We start from the raw sequence: 21073 nt of genomic DNA, 5'->3' as shown, positions 1-21073 counted from the left end.
AACCCCAGTTTTGTCGCCCCTCTTAATTAGAAATCGGGATTTCAGCTCACTTGATGTAAAAGTCCGGTTTCTAGGCTACAGTCTGAGGGCACCTTCACAGTTATCTTGTCTTGTGACCCCACCTGTTCAAACAAAACACACAAACGCGCACGCAGCCGCTAATTGCCCCCCCCACCACCATTTTTAATGAATGAGACCCGCATGGACACCGGCTATGCACAACACTGGTAATGGTGTCAGCTCGTATCATCGGCCTGGCGCACGCACCGCCCGAAACTACAAATAATGGACCCCCAACACACACACACACACACACGCACACGCACACACGCACACACACACACACACACACACACACACACACACACACTGCAGCACAGAGGCAAGCGATGCTCGCCAGTCACCCACACAAATTGCAAAAATATCCTGCTGCACATCCGCGCGCACCATGATTCACTTTCACGCCGCGTGGACAGAAAAAGTCACCGCACAGTTGTAACGATGTCAAAACAATACAAGAATGCACACACACACACACACATGCACGCGCGCGTGCACACACACACAGAGCGGCGCCCCCTCCTCTTATTGCCAGCAGGCTAGTGGGAGACAAAGGGGGAGGGGGTGTTGTGAGGACATGCTGAATGCATGTGAGGTGGGGGTCTTTGTGAAAGAGCGAAGAGGAAGGAGGGGAAGGGGGGAGTGTGCGTGAGGGGGGGGGGGGGGGGTGTTGCACAGTGTTCTATTTCTCATAGACCAACAGCTGCTGCCTTCAGTGCGGAGAGAGAAAAGGAAGAGGGAGGGCTGCACGGCGTGAGGCGGTGCGTGTGCTCAGTGTTTAGGTGAATCTACAGCCCTCTGGCTCACAAGGATAAAGGAGTCCCTCCGAAGACCACGGAGGAGCGCAGCACCAGGAGCTTTTCTACCCCTGCTTCATTCTTCTGCCCCCGCCAGCCGAGCCTGCCGTCGACGTCGGCATCTTTGCGCCTCCTTTTGCTCCGCTTTTGTTCCGCCGCAACCGTCCGCGTCTCACCTCGGTCCGGAAAGGAGGAAGGAAGAGCAGAGGCATCATCTTCCCCTCCTGCACACCCAGCCGGTAAGCAGAACCAGCACTCCCTCTCATTTCCACCTCTCACCATCCCTCCATCATTCGGCACTAATAGCTTCGCGCTGTTGCAAGGGAGGCAGGATCTCCTGGAGGTGGAGGCTGGAGGCTGGAGGATGGACGGCCGAGCGGGGATGCTGTGGGTTAGAGGGGCTGGACCGGTGTGGGACAGGATCCCAGGGTAGAGGCGGATGTGTCAAACCTTCTGCTGTTACACCTCCTTCATTCCCATTGACGGACGGTGGCGGACGCGTGAATATTTCAGGTCCGCATCAGCACAAAGAGGGAGGCAGGATGGAAAACCTGAATGGAGGAATGAATGAATGAAGGTTCTGGTGGGTGTGCGGGGACAGATGAGCAGACAGGAAGAGCAGCGCTCTGCAGCTCTTCTTTGTGTGTGCAGGTCAGACGGAAACAAGAGCAGCGGTTCTGTAGCGGGAGAGGCGGATTGATGACAGGGGAAGCGTGGAGAAGGCGAGGGGTGGACGGAGGGGTGTGTGGCTGAAGGATCCGGGGACCCGTCTGCCCCTCTGGGACCTGGTGGGAGGAATTATCTGGGTAACTCACACGGTTCCAACCCCGATCATTGACAAAATTATGTATAAATGGAGAGAAAGCACATTTCATCATGTCAGCATGCTCATGTAAGGTTACTGATTGAGCCACTTGACTCTAAATATGCAGATTTAAACCCATTTGCATGTGTGAATACACACAACGTTACACTCTCTCTGTGTGTAGATGTTTTTTCCCCCTTCCATGTCGGATGTTACCGTGGCTGCTATGGTATTTACTCCGCTGTTGCTAGGACACTCCCTTTGAACATTTCATCCCAGCCTTTTCATTGGCTCGCCGCGATGATGCAAGATTCCCTCACCCCAAATCTTTCCCGAGCACCCATAGAAACATGCCAGTCTGCACTTCCTCTCGCTTCCTCCCACCCTTTTGTCTCTCTGTCGCCCTTCTTTTTTTTGTTTCCGTGTATTTCTTTTGCCTTTTTGGCACGCCGTGCCGCTTGAAGGTAGAACACCTGGAGGGGCTGCATCTTAGCATTAGCATCTCCTTCATCTCCTCATGGCAAAGACACACAACTTCCTCTACATCCAACACCTGGTGTGTTGAAGGTGTGGGTAGGGGTGATTGGAGTGTGTGAGGTGGAAACAGGATGGGCCGTGCCGGTCTTATTCGCAGCTTCGGAAGTTAATTGCCACCGCTAGCACCCGAGCCCTCAGCTGTAATGGCGTTTAACAGCCTCCTTCCCCCACAGTTTGCAGCGTGGCCCCAGCTGAGAGCGTCAGGATGAGGAGGATGACTGACAGGAGCGACAGAGATGCTCCGTAGTGTCTCGGTTCGAGCCCGGAAACAGGCTGTCAAAAGCATTCGGAATGGGAGCCGTTTCCCGTCACGTGCGCCGCCTCCCTGTGCCCTCGTTACAAGAGCAGCAGTGATACGACGGGAGATCTCCAGCGAGGAGAAACTTCACGTATTCTTCTAAACGCTCCTGATGGGCTTGACAGATGTTCCCGTCTGTCCGACAGGAACATCTGTCTGTCGCGCAGCTGATCAGACCGGTCGGCACGCTGGCCTGACATAATCTCATCTCTGGCTGGTAATCTCGTAATTTTTAAAACAGTATTGTCAGGAATTCCAGATTATTCCACGGATTTGAGATAATCCTGTTAGAGGAGGCCCGTGTGGAAGGAGGGTCGAGGAGCTCCAACATGTTTCGGATTTTTTTTTTTATCACTGATACACATAAACGAATCAGATGTAAATTCAGGGGCAGAATATAAAATATCTGCTTCCAAAAAAAAAAAGCCAACCTCCCGAAGCTCCAGCTGGTTGCTTGGCAACCCAGCAGGACTTGTTGTTTTCGCATCTTTGTTGGCGAGGAGCTTCCAAACCGAAAGCCGAGAGTCAAACAGGTCCCACAAAACCTTAAATCAACAGGGGTCCAATGTTAACATCGATAGCACCGCTGGAAATCAGAGAGGAAATCGATGAGCCAGCGCGCTGAAAACGCCGGCGCCGAGCCGAACAACGACCACAAATGTTATAAACGGTGGGCTTGGGCCTCGTCGGCCACCTCAAAGTGTGTCCAGAATTGGTGATCATCGGTTGGTTCCACCGCTGCTGTAAATACCGCGCCTGCTCGGCCATGAGAAGAGGAAGAGGAAGTTGGGTCGTCTTTTTAATTTTAGCGTCTTTGTTCGTCGTCGTGAACGCCAGATCCACCACGGCCGCTCGGGGATGCTGGCAGCCACGCTCGCCTCTGGCGTTTGATCAGCCTTGGGAGACACAGATCTCCGGGTTTCTCCCCGCTCTCGACCGCATGCGGGCTAATTAGTGCAGATTGAGTCGGCGAGGACGCTGCCGCACATCTCGTCCCCTTTGCATCGAAAACAACATGTATAATGAATCACACGCAAACATCCACGATCCAAAGATTCGCACCAGGGATCCGATGACTGCAGCGCGCTCTCATCCCGTGCCAGCCCGGCTCTGTTTCCTCTAGGTGCTGCGATCAGGCCCCTCCCAGTGGGACGCGGGGTAACGCAACGCCGCACCTTCCACCACGCGAGACTCGCCGTAACCCCACGCCACCGTCAAGGACAGGTTGGCTCCGGCCAGCGAACAAAGCCAGGGTTGCTTCGTCACTCTCAGCTGATAGCTATAGATTCCGGATCAGGCTGAGGTCAAAGGTCATCCTATTCATTTTAATTATGCTGCGTTCAGTGTCCCTCTTCCACACGTGCAGAGCCGCGCTAAATATGTCCAATAACTATAGTTGTTAGGACCACAACTGGCATATTTCTGTTCATCCGTCATAGAATTTAGAACCGATTAATTATTTAAAAATGGAAAAGTAGCAGAATTGATTTGAATGAATGAATTAAAAAGAAAAGGTTAATTTGAGCTTTTAAAGTTTAGCTGCAGCGCTCATTACTGCATTACCCACTATTTTTCAACGACAATCGTCTGTTGACGGCCAATCGGCGTCGTTATTGTCGAGTCGTGCGCGCTGATGTCTCTGTTCGGAGAGCTGCTCTGATGTCTGGCGTCGCCATGGAAGCTCTGACATTGCCAGCGGCAGAAAGTCAATTCCAACCATTCTGCGGCCATTTTTATGTGCAATCACATCTCAGGGGGGATGATGTCATCACTTCATGCTACCTTCAGGACAAAAACCCGGTCTGGATGTCTGCTAACACATGCTAGCAATGCTAAGTATGGAGGCCTGATGCTTGAGGTCCAGGGATTCCCAAGTGTTCAGCCAGTGACGTCATATTGTTCACCATGAGAGGGAATTAATGGAATTGTGCAGCGTGGAACTTCTTTCAGTGAGGGGGGGCTATTATCTGTAACATCATAATAAGGACCGGACCTGCACGAGGGAGGTGATATTACAAATCAAACGCCAGTAAAGATTTCAGATGTGCATAAGTGTGGCTGAGGTGGACGGAGAGCGAGACGGAACACTGACTGTACTGAGAGCGAAGGAGAGTTGAAGGAGAGAACGACCGTCACGAGGCTCAATTTCAAACCGCCTTTATGTGCAGCTTTATGGTGCCCCTTTGTCACACACACACGCACACGCGTGCACGCGCATGATAAAATACTACCGCATTCATGTCGCTTCCCCCCAATTAAATTTTATTCTCTTCCCAGTGAATTTCAGATGCTCGCTGCTGGGACGGATCCGAACCAGCGTGTAGGCGGTTGGCCGTGGACAATGAGCGTCTGCGCAGATGTTTACGGCTCCTCTTTGTTTACAGAGAGCAGCGGACACGGGGTAAAGGGGGGCGGGGGTCGTATACAGCATCAGATCACGCACAATCGCACATGAGTGGAGCCGTAAAAGTCTACAATGCTAATGCTAATTACCGTCGGAGACCTAACAGGAGCCGTGCGAGCTTCCAGCTGAGAAAATTAAATTCAAAGTCTGCTTTCCCAAAATGTCCCTGAGATGGTCCTTAAATATTAATGACGACACAAGTTCAACGGTGTCTGCAGACGGTAAAACCTTATTCACAGTTTTTACGAACAAACAATTCACTTCTGTGAGAGACAACAGTACCTATGATTGTGATTGTGTGTGTGTGTGTGTGTGTGCCCTGAGGCAAACTGGCTGTAACATTCCATCTTCAGTCACTCTTTAGCGATGGTCTGGCTGGGTCTGACGCCGCCACCTCCCATTACTCTCCCACAGCTGGCTCTTTGTCTTGTCTCCTCATTACTCCTTCACCTTTCTCCTGCTCTGTCTCCTTCCTCTCATTAGCCTCGTCTTCCTCTCCCCTCCCCTTCTTCTCCGCTGTCCGGCGTGCGTATTATTATACTTTCTTGTGAATTTGAGCTTTTATATCAGACAAGATCGCCAACGGGCTCAGTGGCGTGGACCGCCTCCCGCCCTCGCCATCTCTTTATGACAGACTCGGAAGATGCTGATGAAGCAAGTGTATTTAAAGAGCAGCCTTGGAAGCGGCGGGCCCTCCGCTCCGGGGCCTGATCTTTGGAGACGACACCGATTCATAAATGTCAGTGCTAATATCGGCGTCACCGTTAATACATTGATTGGTTTAGACTGATGCTGCTTTAATGCTGGGTGGACTGGCGATCGCCCCCCAGCTACGCTAAAGGAGGGAGCTCTTGGAGTTAATGCTGATTAGAAACAAAAATGGAGCCTAACTTCACCTCATTGTCTTAGCCCAGGTATTAACCTCTGCTGACCTCTGCACCCTATCCGTTGGTCGACCTTTGCCCTTTTACTCACAGGAGATCAATAGGCAATAGGTGATTTACTTCCATCAAATCTAAGGAATGGAAATCCTGAAGGAGCCTCCATCCATCCATCCATCCATCCATCCATCCATCCATCCATCCATCCATCCATCCATCCATCCATCCATCCATCCACCCACCTGTCCACATTCAGTCCAGTTCCTGGCAACCGTCCATCAACGGTGGCGTCCGCGTCTGCACTCTTTCTGATTAGATCGAGGAAGCGGCAGCACACAGGGCACCTTTGGAGGTTCTGATCTTGGGGAAAAAGTGAAACCACCACCGGCTGTTGACGGGTTCCTGCCAGTAAATGTCATAAATGCTGTTTTTGGTGGGTGCTCACATTCAGCAAAGTTTCCAACCACAACACGCAGCCGTTTAAAGACCGAAAAAGCCCGACGATGCCACAAAGTGCAGCGCTGTAAGGCTGCACGGGTTAAAAGTTGAAACAACTGGATATTTCATATGTAAGAACTTAAAAGAAATGGGACTCAAGGCATAAAACTTGAAGAGCACTACTTGCTCCTGCTCCCCAAATGGCCTCTCACTGATGGTGCATTAACATTAGTCCAAAAACAACAATATTTTGCAAAAAAAGGTGACAAAACTGCACAGGAAGTGTGTCAAACGAGAGACGCGTGAAGAGTTTTGGCCGTCTCTGATGGTCTTTGTGCATTTTATTGTGTTTTCTCCTCTTTTGTTATGCCCCGTCTTTATCCGAGCATTGCCTGTTAAAACGTAAACTGACAATTTCAGCGTTTCTGCATTCGCGCACTCCACCGAATTTTATGCTAATTCCTCTTTTCTCCTTGTGTCTTTCTGTCCGCCTCCCTGTCAAGTTGTGGGTGCTGATGCTGTAGCCACTGCGCGGAGCCGAGAAGCCCTGGTTGATGCAGTGAAGTGTTCCGGAGGGATAAACACAACGAAGGTAGGAATGAGCAACGGGGAGTGGCTACAGGTGGGGACGGGAAAAGTCAGTCAGTGTATCCGGGTCTGCAGGAAGATAGACGGATCGCTGTGGGACAGATAGAGGAGCAGATGGAGAAGAGGGAGTTGTGATGCTATTATTGGTGAGTTAACAGAGGCTGGACTTGGCAAAGATGAGCGCAGCTCTTCCTCTGAGTGAATCCACACTGATGGAGCTCCTGGTCCACAACAGGAGGAATTTTTCAGGGAGGGATAAAAGGAAGCTGAGAGGCCTCACTCTGCTGCCAGCCTGCACCAGGGTTGCTTTTCAGACACCACGTGGGAGCCCAATCGTGTCTTTATTGGGACTCAAAGAGCCCCTTGGTTCATTTCCTGCTGCCAGACTACAGATGAGAGCAGCCCAGTTGCGTAAGTGAAGAACTCTGCGCCGCTTTCGCACCGGCCGGCTGCCAAAGATCGTCTGTAGGAGGAGCTGCAGCCGGCAGATACTGTACGAACTCCCCGATTCATAGAATTCCACGTCTTCACGCTCCGATCTGCACCACGCTGGCCCGGGCTTTTGCTTTCAACCAAGGAAACGTGCGTACGTGCACGCATTGTGCCACTTACTCATTTGCACCTAAGGGCCACCGGCGAGACTGGCGTGACGGAGATGCGCCGTGACAAGACGAGGCCAGAGCAGCGGCGAGAGTGCTGCTGAGTGCCCAAATGGAGAAGTGAGGCAGAAAACAAACAAGAGGGGACTTTTTTTTAAGGAACCCAGTCTGATGTCAGAAAAAAAGGGAGAAAGGGAGTAAAAAATTATATTTAAAAAAAAAACCCCAACTTAAACCAGGGGAGGAAAAGGCAAACAGTTGAAGTCAACCCGTTGTTTTCTCAGCCAACAACCACAGGAGGATGCATCCTGTCTCGGAAAAACAACATGCAAAGGGCAGCATGTGTAGAGCGAGTGGGGGAAACCGCAACGTTTGAAATGACAGAAAAAGAGAAGTGTGAAGCGGACAAAAATACTCAGAGAGAGAGAAGTTTACACCAGTCGGCGGGGAGAGCGGTCTTCGCTGCATCCCTGGATTCACTCCCAAAGAGACGGAACCTCGGCCCCAGAGACGGAGAACCACCTCCTGACCACCAGGGTAAGAGGCACCAAAATGCTTGATTTCTTCGGTCCCGACGCTTCAGACGGTCGAGCCAGGTTTGAGCCTCGATGCCCGAGTGTGTGTGTGTGTTTTACGCTTCTCATCTTCCGCTGAGACCATATTACCAGGCCAACGGTAACCTGGCAACCGCCGGCTGAGATCTAGACCGCACGCCGGCTCGATTCAGCCTCCGCGGCCTCCTCAATGTGAATCTGATATTCATGTATTCACGGCGTCCTGTGGTCCTGGAGCAGGTGGCCTGAGTCTGTGTGCATTAAACATACATTACAGTAGGACGACGCTGGTCTGTCCTCAGCACCGCGACCTGAGGAAGGACAGCATTTTCCCTTCCGTGCAAGATGGCAGCGCCTCACCAACATGCACGCGCTGCAGCCCAAACCGCTGTCTGCTAACATCGCACACCGACAGCCAGGGCGCTGCAGAGGAAGTGAAAGCTGACAGCTGTGTAGATTTTGCCGCGGAAATCCATGCAGTGCTGAGGGGCCGGTGCTCAGTCATTTCTCCGATGTGCCTTCTTGGAATTGGAAGAGTCGGCTGGGGTAGATTGATCACAAGTGACTGATCAAAAACACGAATAGATTGCTAATAGAAACAGATTAAGCTACGTTCCTGCTTCTGTCCTGTTATATTCCGCCCTTCCTGGCACCTTCATGGAAGGTCTCATGGAGACGTAACCTACCTGCCCGACCGGAGTCTCCACATGAACATCAGTGTGAGAAGCCTAATAAAGAGAGCGTCTTTCCATGTGTCTTTATGGAAAAGCCTGAGGTAGAGAAGATTCTGCGTGGGCAGAGAACAGCACCAGGTTGCTAAGCAGCAAAAAAAAGGACAACACACAGGGCAATTTAGAGCCTCCAATCAACCTAATGCGCATGTTTTTGAGCTGCGGGAGGAAAACTGGAGAAAACCAGCCGAGGAGCATCAAGGAGGTGCAAACCGGAGCCGGAATGGAACCTATGGAGCGACTGAAGCGGCAGGAATGCCGGCATTTTATCTCATACAACATATAGCACGTGTTGTCTTCATCATACACGAAGGCTGCAACGCTGACCCGCTGTTTAATCCCATACAGCTCCCAACGCGCTGGCATCCCACTGACGGGCATAAAGAGGTTGTCCTGGATCTATAGCCTGTGGAACATGAAAGGCACGAGGAGACAATTACATTTCAGGTTTTTATTAGGTTACGATAGTAAAATAATTGGATTAAAGGCATTGCTGAGCTCTAGTGAGAGAGCTTAATGATTCAGTTCTGGATTCCGTCCGCCCCCCCCCCCACTGATCGATCGAGCATTTGTTGTGCGCGAACCTTCATCAGTGTCATTTACAACCAGGATATCTGACTCAGACATATTGTTAGGACAGAAGGGTGGAGGAGGAGGAGCCAAGAGGGACTCATTATCGGTGCAGATGGGTAAAATAGTAAAAATAAACCCTTTCTGTTCTCCGTGTGCAGGCTGTGTGATTTCAAGCCCGTTTGCCCGGTTCTGGTACTGTATGCGTTCTGTTGTTTCCTCCCGTCCAGGTCGCCAGCCATGGGGAACCTCATTAAGGTCCTTGGCAAGGATTTAGAGAACTGTCCCCATTTTTTCCTGGACTTTGAAAGTAAGTGAGCGGCGGGGTGTGTGCACGTGTCTGTGTGCTTGGGATGCAAAAGAGCACGTGCGTGCGGCGGAGGTGTGCGGTGCTGGGAGGGGTTGGGGGTTGGGGGGGGGGGGGGGTAAATCTGGATGGAAATGTGGGTGCGGTTCGTCATTATCAGATGTTCTCTAGTCCCACTCGTAACCGTTAGCTTTTAGCTTAGCGGCGACAAGAGTTCACACTGTTCACGCTCATCTTAATTAAACAAGAATCTGCTCTCGTGCGTCTGGGTTTACCCCCCAAAACACCTTTAATAACTCAGGAGTGGGATTACAGAAGCTCTGTGTCCGTGTTGCCACATTTCACCCAGGACATACTTCCATCACAGCCTCACCCAGGCCCCTCCCCGAGGCCCCCACGCCACGACACCTCCTCATCTCACCGGCCCCACGCACACAAGCAAACACAGGCGCACCGCCCCGACACCCGTCCCCTCATCACCCACAAACTTCTCCCCTCTCTCTGTTCCAGGGGGCTCATGGGAAACCTCCTGAAAGTGCTGGCTTGCACCGAACTTGAGCATGGCCCAATAGTTTTCCTTGACTTTGAACGTGAGACCATCCGCTGCTTCTTTTTTTTCCAATTTATTTTTCAGTTACCCCTTTTCTCCGCGTTGCCTTTGCTTTGTTTTCACCCCCATTCCATCAGTCTTAGCTACCCATTGTGTCATCTTTACATCTTTATTTACCCCTCTCTCCCCTCGGCTCTTCTCCTCCTCCTTTTGATTTGGGCTCCAGGCACTGGCATTTGGCTTCGTTCTAAAGGAACGTATTCTCAGACGTCACATCTCGGTAGGTGCAGACAGCTGCACAATGTCATGGCGACTTTCCTCCAAAACGATGGAATATTGCTTTGATCTGGTCTTCTGAGGACAGGAAGTGAAGAGAATGCCAGTTTCTGTTGCTCGGGGATGACGGCGCCTCAGAAAAGGCCGACCGTCATCCCTTCACGTCCACTTCTGTACATCTGAGCTCTGCGTGCGAGTGCAAATGTGCGTGCAAGCGAAAAGGGGGCTGGTAAATGACACCACCTCCATCTTTCCTTTCTCTTTTCCCCAGTCGGTGAATTTTAAATTTCCATTTTAGCTCTCGAAATCTTCTGTCACCTACTTTTAAGAACAAAAAACGCCACCAGAGGTAGACACAAGGCTGGCTCCTCGAGCTAAATGCTAACATACACATGCTAACAAATACAAAAACAAAGATGGACATCATTTAAGCACCATGCTATAATTCCTCAAGTAATTGTGTCAGCTAAGCTCATTTTAGCTCCTCTCTAATTCCTCTTGACGGATCATGAGAGTCTTTCTACCTTCTTCTTAGCTGCGCCTGCAGGAAATCATAATAAGTTTATGTAGAAATGTGTATTTAAAAATATTCATTTTCAGCCCACTAAAACAGCCTGATGATCCCAGTGGTCAGTGCTGTGATTTCACTTCCCGGTTGCTAAGTCACCTGATTTTGCAGTCCTGTAGGTCAAATATTTTAGTTCCATTTTCCTACGCCATGGAGGAAGTGGCGACACAGTGTCCATATTTATTCTATATGAATGATGTCAGTCAGACTTGACTTATCAGTTAATGCTATGGTTTGGTGGTTTGTGCTAACTAGCAGCAACATGTGTTGTAGCTGACTGACGCTGCAGTTTTTTTGGGAAGTGACAGAAGGTTTTGCTGCTGAATAAATGAATCATTGTAATTAACATATTTAACATATTCTGCCCTTTTTGAGCTGCCTTTCCCACACGACGCCACGCTTCCTCTTCCTGAGTGTTAAAGAGCGAGAGCTAATTCCTGGCCTTATTGATTCCGCTTCTCATTCACTTAACTTCAAATTGACTGGAATGAGTCAGACTCGTGTCAGGCTGTCCGACCCCTCCACTGATCTTATGCCATCTGCGAGCTCTCCTCAAATCCAGAGACGCAGTCACCTTGGTCACACAGCTCCGGTTTGAAAGCCGAACTAGCGGCATCATGCTAAATGCTAATCACCGTGCTGCGTTTCCTCCGATTGGGAAAGCAAGGCTTCAATTCTGAGGGTGAAATTAATTATAATGAAAATAAGAAAACAGCAGGGACTCTGATTCTAAAGCAGGCAGATTTTTCCTCAATCAGAGGTTTGCAAGATCAGCACAACCTTAAAAACTCAAAACGCATTTAAAACAAACATTCTGCGATTACTCCCTCCGCAGGGACGCAGAAACAATCTGAAGCAATCAGAGCCGAGTGGGCGCTGCCACTCTCACCCTGTACCTGAGTCTCACGTGCAGACTGAAGTCGCGAGTGCAGAAAAACACGTTGGCGACTCGAGGGGATGTGTTCAAATCCCTCCTGCATGCGTGCTGCCGCGCCACATGGGCAAACAAGGCAGAACACTGGGAGGTGCCCTGCAGCAGAATAACACAGCACCTTAATGGGAATGCAGGCAGAGAAGGACGCCCAGAGGTAACCCCCCCCGCTGCTGGTTTGTTTTAACATTTCTCCAAATTGAACCCCAAAGGGGGGCAAAAACAACGTTTACCAGTGCTGAGGGGAGGGGTAGGGAGTGGGAAACAGATGGATCGGGCTCCACCATCAGCTCGATGGGACAATAAATTCCCACGGTGTGAACATCTGAGGCGGTTGTATTTCAAGAATCTGAGACTTTAATCCAAGAATTTCAATCCGCACCGTCCAAATGTTGAAGCGTCGGCCGTAACTTTCCGATCCAAAGAGCTCTCTGAGGGGAATCAACTTGTAGTTTTCTTTATTGGGGGTCACCGTCCCCTCTAATCCAATCTCGCTGTGTGACAGAGCCTGACTCGCTGGTCTCCTCTCCTAATTCCCAATTAGATAATCAAGCCACGAAAACACGATGACACCTTCTTTATCTTTACCGCTAACCTTTTTCCTCCCGTATTCTTCCTCTTTTCAACCCTCCCCATCTCCAAAACATGACCTAACATCACTGCTCTCTCTTCCTTGCTCCTTCCTGTCCGGTCCTTCCCTCTCAGATGCCCAGCCCACCGAGGCAGAGACGGCCGTGTGGAACCAGGTCAGCGCCGTGCTGGAGGAGGCTCATGGGATTCTTGCCGAGCTGCAGTCCTATAACGGGGCGGGCCAGGAGATACGAGAAGTGAGCGCCGCCACCCCCCTCGGACGCGATAAGCAGTCAGAAACTCACATAATTAATTCACGGTGGGGAATTCAGTGGAAGAGGATCAGTGTCGCTGGAAAAAGGGTTGGAAACCTGAGGGGAAACCTAGAATTTGGACTCTAAGTTGTTTTAGAGCCCGGTACTGACAGAAAGGCATGGAAATTGGTTCTGCTTAACCTTTAACAGCAAATCTTCTTCAGATGATGCCCATATTGATGCCGCCAACTCTACAATCAGACTGCAAGCACATTTAAACCCTTTAAAGAAGAGCTACTTAGGCAGATTAGTAAAGTTTATCCCAGTAATCCTTTTTTGTGTGCCTTTAAGGCTGTTTTTTTTTAAAATTGCTGTTTTGAGTGTGCTAAGAAATTCAATCTCACTCGGTTTGTTGTCCAACTGCACTTTCAAATTGAACAAAACAACCTCACCCTGTACAAATCTTGGATGATTTGAGTGCTGTGTCAATCGTAACTCAAGTCAAGTGTTGAATTTTAGATCGTTTGTGCCGAGTAACATCTGCGGTTCCTCCCTCGTCTGCAGGCGATCCAGAACCCAGGCGACCTGGCTCTCCAGGAGAAGGCCTGGAATGCAGTCTGCCCCCTGGTGGCCAAGCTGAAGCGCTTTTATGAGTTCTCCCTCCGACTGGGTGAGGACGGCTCTTACACAGTCGGCATGGTGACATCAGGCGATGCAGCACACTCTGAGGTGCTGGAGGGAAGAGATGAAGGCCGCAGAGGGTCGGGGTTAGGTGGAGGAGGAACATCTACAGGCTCAAATGCACCAAAGCGTGAAGGTTTGCCGATGTCGTTCGGGTCGGCCCGAGCCGGTTATACGTCAGGGATGCCGAGTGATTACAGAACGGAGACATGTCGCTCCTGAACGGTCAATGCCTTAATGTACCAGCAGTCAGTGAACACATCGCGGGCTGTTCTTCACTATGTGGAGATATTATAATGGCCTCCCCGCCATCTACGCAGCATCCTGACCCAGCAGCCAGGCAGCCGTTGCTAGGGAAACTGCGGTACATGATCGTCCAGCAGCGAGAGTGAGAGATGGAGAGAACAGAGAGAGCAAAGTATGAGCTCTCCCGCCTCTGCTCTGCTTTCCAATAACACTTCGATCTCATGGACATCATGTTCTCAGCTTACCAACGAGGCGGGGGGCTAACTAATTATTAATGCTAATGCAACAGCACTAATGCGCCTATATAACGCAGCAGACGCCCTCTTTATCGAGGGACAGAAATCAAACCTCGCCCATTAGCTCAACACAAACTCGACCTTCATTTCGGTTTCACCCGGAGTGGTTTAAAATGTGCAGCGAGCCATCAGACTCATGAATCAGAGCGCCGGACAGGGAACATGAGCTAACATCAGGCGGGGGGGTGTGGGGCTTTTGCTCAGGTCCTTTAGATGAAACACTTCAGCGGTGTATTTATAGAAGAGTCTACATTTTTAATGCAGAGGAAGAGACTCTGGGGACTTGGCTTCTGAGGCAGAGCCATCGCATCGAGGTCCAGCAGCAGTGTCGCAGCCGGGATCAGTGGATCTCTTGATCTCTTGTAGTGGTAGCGGCCGTGATGATGTCTGCTGTGTGGCTGCTGAGAGTGGAGAAAAGGTCACAGAAAGTCGACCGCCTTTCACCGTGACGGATAAAGGTTACGACCTAAGTTGGTCAGAGGGTTAGGGATTCTAAAAGAACTTGTGAGGTTAAGTGTGCTTTTAGATCCGGAACGTCTCCAAGGGGTTGTAGAAGATCTGGATCGTTCCAACGCAACAACCCAATGAAGTCAATGAAAGTGGATATTATCCTTTAGAGACATGCTTTTATTTTGAAATTCATACAGCTGTTATTAATGGTGAAAAAACATGTACAAATAGGCTTTAAGAAACCACAAGCGGTAAATTTTGGATTCTAATACATTTTATCTAATATTAAGAGGTCACAAGGTCACCTGATGTGTTGCTTTCAGTGGCGATGAGCCGCTACACTGACTTCCTGTTTCATACAGGAAGCGTGTTTCATACAGACGAAGCATGCCACTTCTGTTTTTTGTTGAAAGTAAATGAGTTATTTAGGGTAAACTGGCAAAAGTGACTAAAAACAAAGAGGCTGCCAGGCCGAGACTGAAGCTTTTGGACTGCGCCTCCGTGCAACAGCAGCATACAGATTCCAGCTGCAGCATTAACATGTCAGACACGTCCCTGCAGAGAACGCCCTGCGCAGCCTGCTGGAGGCACTGACCAGCCCGCCGTACGCTCCCATGCAGCACCTGGAGAGAGAGCAAGCGCTGGCTAAACAGTTTGCTGAGATCCTTCATTTCACGCTCAGCTTCGACGAGCTAAAGGTGAGAGGATCCGCCGGTGAAGCTGGAAAAATCCAGTGTCTCTTTTGGGTTGAAAGGCTGAATAAAGCTCTTCCTCCGATGTACAGATGACAAATCCAGCCATTCAGAATGACTTCAGCTACTACAGGAGGACCATAAGCAGGAACAGGCTGAACAACCAGCAGGTGAGGCCTCGGCGAGGCAGTCGCTCACCTCGCCCGAGTCTGTTATTGATATCGCCTGTGTGTCGTCGCGCAGCTGGAAGCAGAGAACGAGGTCAACAACGAGATGGCCAATCGGATGTCCCTGTTCTACGCCGAGGCGACGCCAATGCTGAAGACACTGAGCAACGCCACCACCAAGTTTGTTTCAGAGGTAGAAATCTTTCAGCCTCTAATAAGACGAGCTTCTACACGTTGCTTATGGTTAAAATGTGTCCAAGCTAATAACACCAACCTTTTTCTGGCGCTTGTGAAATATTATCATCGTTCCTGTTGCTTTATCTCAAAGGAAGGATTCCTCCAGCTATGGGCTTTCTTATTATATTTGTTTATTTTTACTCGTTATATGACTCTCTGCTCAGTTCGAGCTAAGCTAATGCTTGGTGTAACTGTCAGAAGTCACTTTCGCGGAGCACAAGTCACCTCGTCACATCAGGCTTCTGCAGATTTGACAGGAAGTAGAGGTCACGCTCGCCTCTCAGCAAACTCTGCAGATGTAGTCTAGCGCCCCCTTGTGGTGTTGCCTCTGCTCAATAAAGGCATTTGCCTCTGTTTTTACTTGCGCTTATGTCTCTCTCCTTCTCACAGAATAAGACCTTGCCCATCGAAGACACCACGGACTGCCTCAGCACCATGGCGTGCGTGTGCCGTGTCATGCTGGAGACCCCGTGAGTGCTCCCATTCTGTCGTTCTTCTCATTTTGTCCCAAAGATAAGAATTGCGGATGAGTATGGGGCCTTTCAGACTTTCAGTGTCCAATCCAATAGATGCGAAAACGCTAATTTGTTGAGTGAATTCCTCATCGGTAACTATCAAAGGCGATGGCCAGCGACTGGACCTCCCCCTGACCGCCAGAACTGTCTCCTCACAGGGAGTACCGCTGCCGGTTCACCAACACAGACACCATGTTGTTCTGCATGAGGGTGATGGTCGGAGTCATCATCCTCTACGACCACGTCCACCCGGTCGGCGCCTTCGCCAAGACCTCCAAAATCGACGTGAGCGTTCTTGGTTTTGATTTCTGCTCCCCAGAAGTGTATAAATGCGCCTGTTTGGGTGGTCCCCTCACCCGGGCCTGGTTATTTCTGTGCTAATCGGTCGTCTGATACCTGCAGATGAAGGGCTGCATCAAGGTGCTGAAGGAGCAGCCGTCCAACAGCGTGGAGGGTCTCCTCAACGCACTGAGGTGGGTGTGAGCGCCTGCGTACCGGCGGCACGGAAACGCCCACATGTCTCACCGTATCTCCCCTCCCTCAAGGTACACGACACGACATCTAAATGATGACAGCACCTCCAAACAAATCAGGGCCCTCCTGCAATGAAGGAGGCGGCGAGGAGGCGAGAGAGCGGAGGAGGAAGAGGAGGAGAGGAACGCCTGAGGCTGATCAACCTGATTGTTTACAACAAACGATGAAAAATCACCCGCGGGTCAATAGAAAACCTGTTGATATTAGGAAGAAGAAAATTATTATATATTGTCAGCCGTCCATCATTCTGTCTCTCATTTTGTAAAGTAAGAAAAGAGAAAAAAAAAGCCAAGAAAATATAGATATATATTAAGAACAAGCGGAAAAAATAAAACAAGCAGATGAAAAGAAAGTAGGATTAAAGAGGAAGCTATATTGCAAAATTTAAACAGAAAAATGTAGAGTTTTAACCTAAAGGGGGTTTCTGTTGCAGCAGTAGGCAGACGGGTATTTTGCACACAAACATCTCCCCCCACCCAGATCCGACCCTAAACCGTCACCTCTCTCCAGCCGACCTCCTTCAGCTGCGCCGATGTCCGGCAGAAACAGGGCGACGCTCGGAGCAACATGATGGAGCCACTCCGGAGGTTTGCTCCTCGCCCCCACGCCCACGGCCGCTCTGTCGGCGCAGCTGAAGGACGGCGGGGAGGTCGCCGGGAGCCTCGGCCCTCACCTCCACCCGTCCGACCATCCCTGCGTGTTTCCCCGAATTTCTGGCTTTACTTGAACACCCATCCATCCTTTTCTTTCGGTGCTAACATGGTAGGTTTATCACGCCTTGGAATTATTCTTTTTCCCCCTCCCGTGGTGATCACACGTGAGACGCGGTAGGTTTCATGACATCGTCGCGCCAGCTTGGAGAAGCGGAGGTGAGGGCCTCTCGGAATCACCGAGACGAGAGCGTGACCACGAAAGGCACAAACAAGAGCTCCTAAAATCCAAATTACAGGGGGATTTTAAAAAGCGTGCTGTACTTTGGATGTCTATAGCCCTAATTTAATTTGATCTTATAATATATTTTCTATACAGGGGTATGTGCACAAACATATTCTGTATAAATATATAGATGGCATGTTGTAAAAGTTCTGACGGAAATGTGTAAATAAGGTGTTTTTATTCATTTTTAATTGTTCAGTGATGCTGAAATTGGGTACGTGTCGTCTCAGAATTACCATGCGTTTGGCTTGGACCATTGGACTTGCCGTAGTCACACTGTAGGTTTTCAGAACTTCAGCTTCATTGTGGCAGAGAGAGAGAGCGAGAGAGAGAACCCTAACATATGAGGGGTGGGTGCGGGGGGAGAGGGGTGGTCCATTTGCTTGTTATTTTGTACATTTTGTGCAACAATAAATTTCATTTCTGACATTCAAACTCTGCTTCTTTGATGGCACGACAGCTGCTTTGATGTTAGTGGTAGACAGCAATGAAAGGAAGTAACATTTACTCAACTGCTGTCTGATTTGAAGGTATAATACTTAAACGGCATTCATCTTGTTTGAAATAAACTGTTAAGGTTAATTTTGCAATTTTACTCTTTAATAACTTGTTAATATCTCCATATTTATTGGAACTCCACACACGCTCCACACACGCTCCACACTTAAAGTTATTATTTAAATCTGTATGTGAAAAATAAATTCAGCATTCAAACTTTTAGTCACCTTTACAGTCATTTTAACCATTTTGGTTGGAATTGAGTAAAATTTGGACCAAAATCAAACTCAGGCATGCAACACTAATTGGATCCTGAATGACACTTTGCTGGAGCATTCCAAAAGCAAGAAGGTTATGTTATAATAACTGTAGTTATATGAAAAATAATAGGGTGAGCAACTTGAAAACAACCATGGAAAGAGTTAATAAAACTTCCTCCTGCCAGAAGTTCCTGGTACAAATTATTCTCTTCCTCATTTGTCGTGTGTCCACTTCACCAGTAGGGGGCACTCAAGGACCAACAGTCCAACATAAGCGCGTTGTTTCGGATGAATAAACACTGGATCACCTGTTTTCACCAGGCGAGGAGGACAGATCCAGCTCACCGTAGACTGTCAGAGTCCCTCGGAGTGCCAGTCTTAGTTTAATGTTCATTAGTGGGGTTAAAACATCAAGATGTAGACTGATGCTGAGGATGCAGAGTGATGGGAGATGTGAAACAGGACAGGGGCGACACATGACGGGTCAGCAGGTCGATGCTGAACCATCTCACCAGCCCCATGCAACCACGCGTGAACCAAAAGGAACATTTGTAAAAGATAACATGTATATCTTTTACATAACATGATATCTAGAAGTTTGTTTGCCGAGTGTGTGGCTGAGTTTTGGCTCTCGGCCCTAACTGTCGTGTCATTAAAAAAAAGGAACCAACGCCTTATTTACTTCCTCAATGGAAAGCAGAGAAACAGCAGACATTCATTATTACTCACAATCAACAGATTGCTGCCTTACGCATGAAACCAGAAATAAAAGCGCAAACAGGTCTTTCAAAGAGGAAAGTCATTTACAATAAATTTCATAATAAAATAAGACGGTTAAATATGCAAATACAAGCTGTCGGATCCAGAGATATGAGATAGGTGCTTATTTTATTTGTAAATTGTGGCGCAAAATGAGCGCGTAAACATGCCCCTCAAGTTGACCAAACGCTTCCACTATTGACCGTTAACCGCTCAGGGGAGGGAACACCTTTATCAGCAAAACACGAGTGTGTGTGTGTGTCAGAGGTTTCACTCTGGTGCTTCCCCTTGCCTTTCACAGAAGTATGAATTACCACACACCTCTTTCCCCCATTTTACTCCCTCGCTCGCACCCAATTAACGAACGCGTAGCCTCTCAAGGCCGGCGCCACGTCAGCAGACAGACCGCTGAGACCGCCGGACTTGTGTGTATCGACCTGGACGTCCAGGAACACTAATGTTGGCTTCTTTCTGTTTAGACATTTACCAACATCAAATGAAAGAATTCTGGACACTTGACCAACAACACAATTATGGAGAATATTTTAGCCAACTTTGAGACGTACCAGAGATCTTTTTCCCAGAGATCATTACCTAAGAGGCATGTACTGTTCTGGACGGCATGATATATTCTCACACCTACTGCAATGTGAAGATTAGACAGAGAGAATCAGAAATATGAGGAATGCTAAAGCCTCTAATGAAGGAATGTGAAAGCTGAGTGCAAAAATCGTAAACACAAAAGAGTCCCCATCCTGCATTGCTGCTTAGTGCTTCGAAGCACGCAACTTCTCCGCAGAATAGGGCCCTTTGTTTCAGGCAGGGTGTGTGAGCACATGTGTGTGCGTGCAGCAGCTGCTTTTGGTCTACATGCCCGTCTTATGTTACGCTGACTTGCATAACATGCTTAAAACATGTGAGACATGTCGGGGAACCTAAAACATGGCCGGGAACCTCGATATTTTAGCTACTCAGGAGGAGTTCATGTGGTTTCAGAAGCATCTTTGTGCAGCAAAGTTATAAAAACATCTGCAGTGCCCTGATGCTAAGGTCACAGAGGTCAAAAGCAGTCAATTTTGGAGATATTCTCAGGCTTTTTGGTGTTAAAATGTCCTCTAAACTCACTAATTAGAGACTAAAGCCGCTCGGATCAACTGTAAAACGCTAAAGACGTTCTTCCTTTGGATGTTCTGTGGACAGAAGGGGAACACAGAGGGAACGTCTGTGACCTCCAGCCTGGTGCTGAAAGTGTTAAACGCTGCAGTGTGGGAGGCTCCTGGCCACGCCCACTCTGGGCTCATTTGCATATCGGGCGGGAAGCGCCGTCTCTTTGTTGCCGTGAGTCCAGCCAAAGCCACTCCCACAAAAACGGCGTACCGCGGGAAAATGCTGGCTCCAGCGCCTAAGCCACCGACAATGGAGAAACCCAGACACATGCACACACACACACACACACGGATACTCACCCACCCTCTTTGTCTCCCATGCGGGGCACTGCAGAGCACACACACACACACACACGCACCAGGCATTCAGGCCACACTGTGGGTCCATGGCAGGCTGGCACACCCATTTCCTGTCTGACCTTAAAGGTGAAAATAAGTGAGACAAACAGATGAGCAATGGAAGAACAGGCTGATGGGAGAGGGTGTGTGTGTGTGTGTAAAATAAAGATGAGCGATAACACACATCCAAAGTGTGAGGGGACAATGGTATTTATGTGGCATGCCAGAAGGAGCATGAAGGGGAGTCAGCTTTGTCTAAAATAAGCACGGTACACAGATATGTGCCAACAATGTGTGTGTGTGTGTGTGTGTGTGCACTAAGTGTTGCCCTGGGAAAAGAGTTCACTGGGTTGCTGGAAAAACAGGAAGGCATGAGGCATGACATGCTTTGGATTGGGAGGGCAGAAGAAAAAGGGGAAAAAGTACCGAGCGGCCCCCGCATTACATAACCAGGCAGGAAATATGCAGCAGAGAGGGAGAGAGACAGGGAGAGAGAGAGAGAGGGAGAGAGAGAGGGAGAGAGAGAGTATAGGAGGACGTGCATCCTTCAGACTTATGACACCTTCCTCAGAGGCTTTT

General features: G+C 49.3%; 1 protein-coding gene across 5 annotated transcripts; it reads left to right on the top strand.

Moving 5' to 3' along the window:
* The first annotated feature begins 761 nt into the window (after positions 1–761).
* Positions 762–17907, top strand: fam49al (family with sequence similarity 49 member A, like). 5 transcript variants are annotated; one of them, XM_011609037.2, is made up of 12 exons: positions 762–1096; positions 6724–6812; positions 10080–10159; positions 12600–12721; positions 13283–13388; positions 14953–15089; positions 15176–15253; positions 15327–15443; positions 15878–15957; positions 16161–16287; positions 16405–16475; positions 16548–17907. In XM_011609037.2, the coding sequence occupies exons 3-12, from the start codon at positions 10087–10089 to the stop codon at positions 16609–16611; spliced, it is 975 nt and encodes a 324-aa protein (XP_011607339.1). In that variant the 5' UTR covers positions 762–1096; positions 6724–6812; positions 10080–10086; the 3' UTR covers positions 16612–17907. The 5 variants fall into 5 exon arrangements, with proteins under 5 accessions (XP_011607339.1, XP_029700803.1, XP_029700804.1 ...); XM_029844943.1 differs by lacking the exon at positions 10080–10159 and adding an exon at positions 9493–9572 and having other exon boundaries at positions 16548–17531; XM_029844944.1 differs by lacking the exons at positions 762–1096; positions 6724–6812; positions 10080–10159 and adding exons at positions 6837–7944; positions 9493–9572.
* Positions 17908–21073: the final 3166 nt, after the last annotated feature.

Source organism: Takifugu rubripes, chromosome 12 (genome assembly GCF_901000725.2).
Source record: "Takifugu rubripes chromosome 12, fTakRub1.2, whole genome shotgun sequence".
Classification (NCBI taxonomy): Eukaryota; Metazoa; Chordata; class Actinopteri; order Tetraodontiformes; family Tetraodontidae; genus Takifugu; species Takifugu rubripes.
This window is presented reverse-complemented; position numbering and strand designations above follow the sequence as displayed.

Bases quoted from the DNA above. Each gene is read 5' to 3' on its own strand.
- fam49al (XM_011609037.2), top strand. From the start codon at position 10,087: ATGGGAAACCTCCTGAAAGTGCTGGCTTGCACCGAACTTGAGCATGGC. The intron at 15,254-15,326 runs GTGAGGCCTCGG...GTCGTCGCGCAG, and splicing joins ACAGGCTGAACAACCAGCAG to CTGGAAGCAGAGAACGAGGT. The intron at 16,476-16,547 runs GTGGGTGTGAGC...CCCTCCCTCAAG, and splicing joins GGTCTCCTCAACGCACTGAG to GTACACGACACGACATCTAA.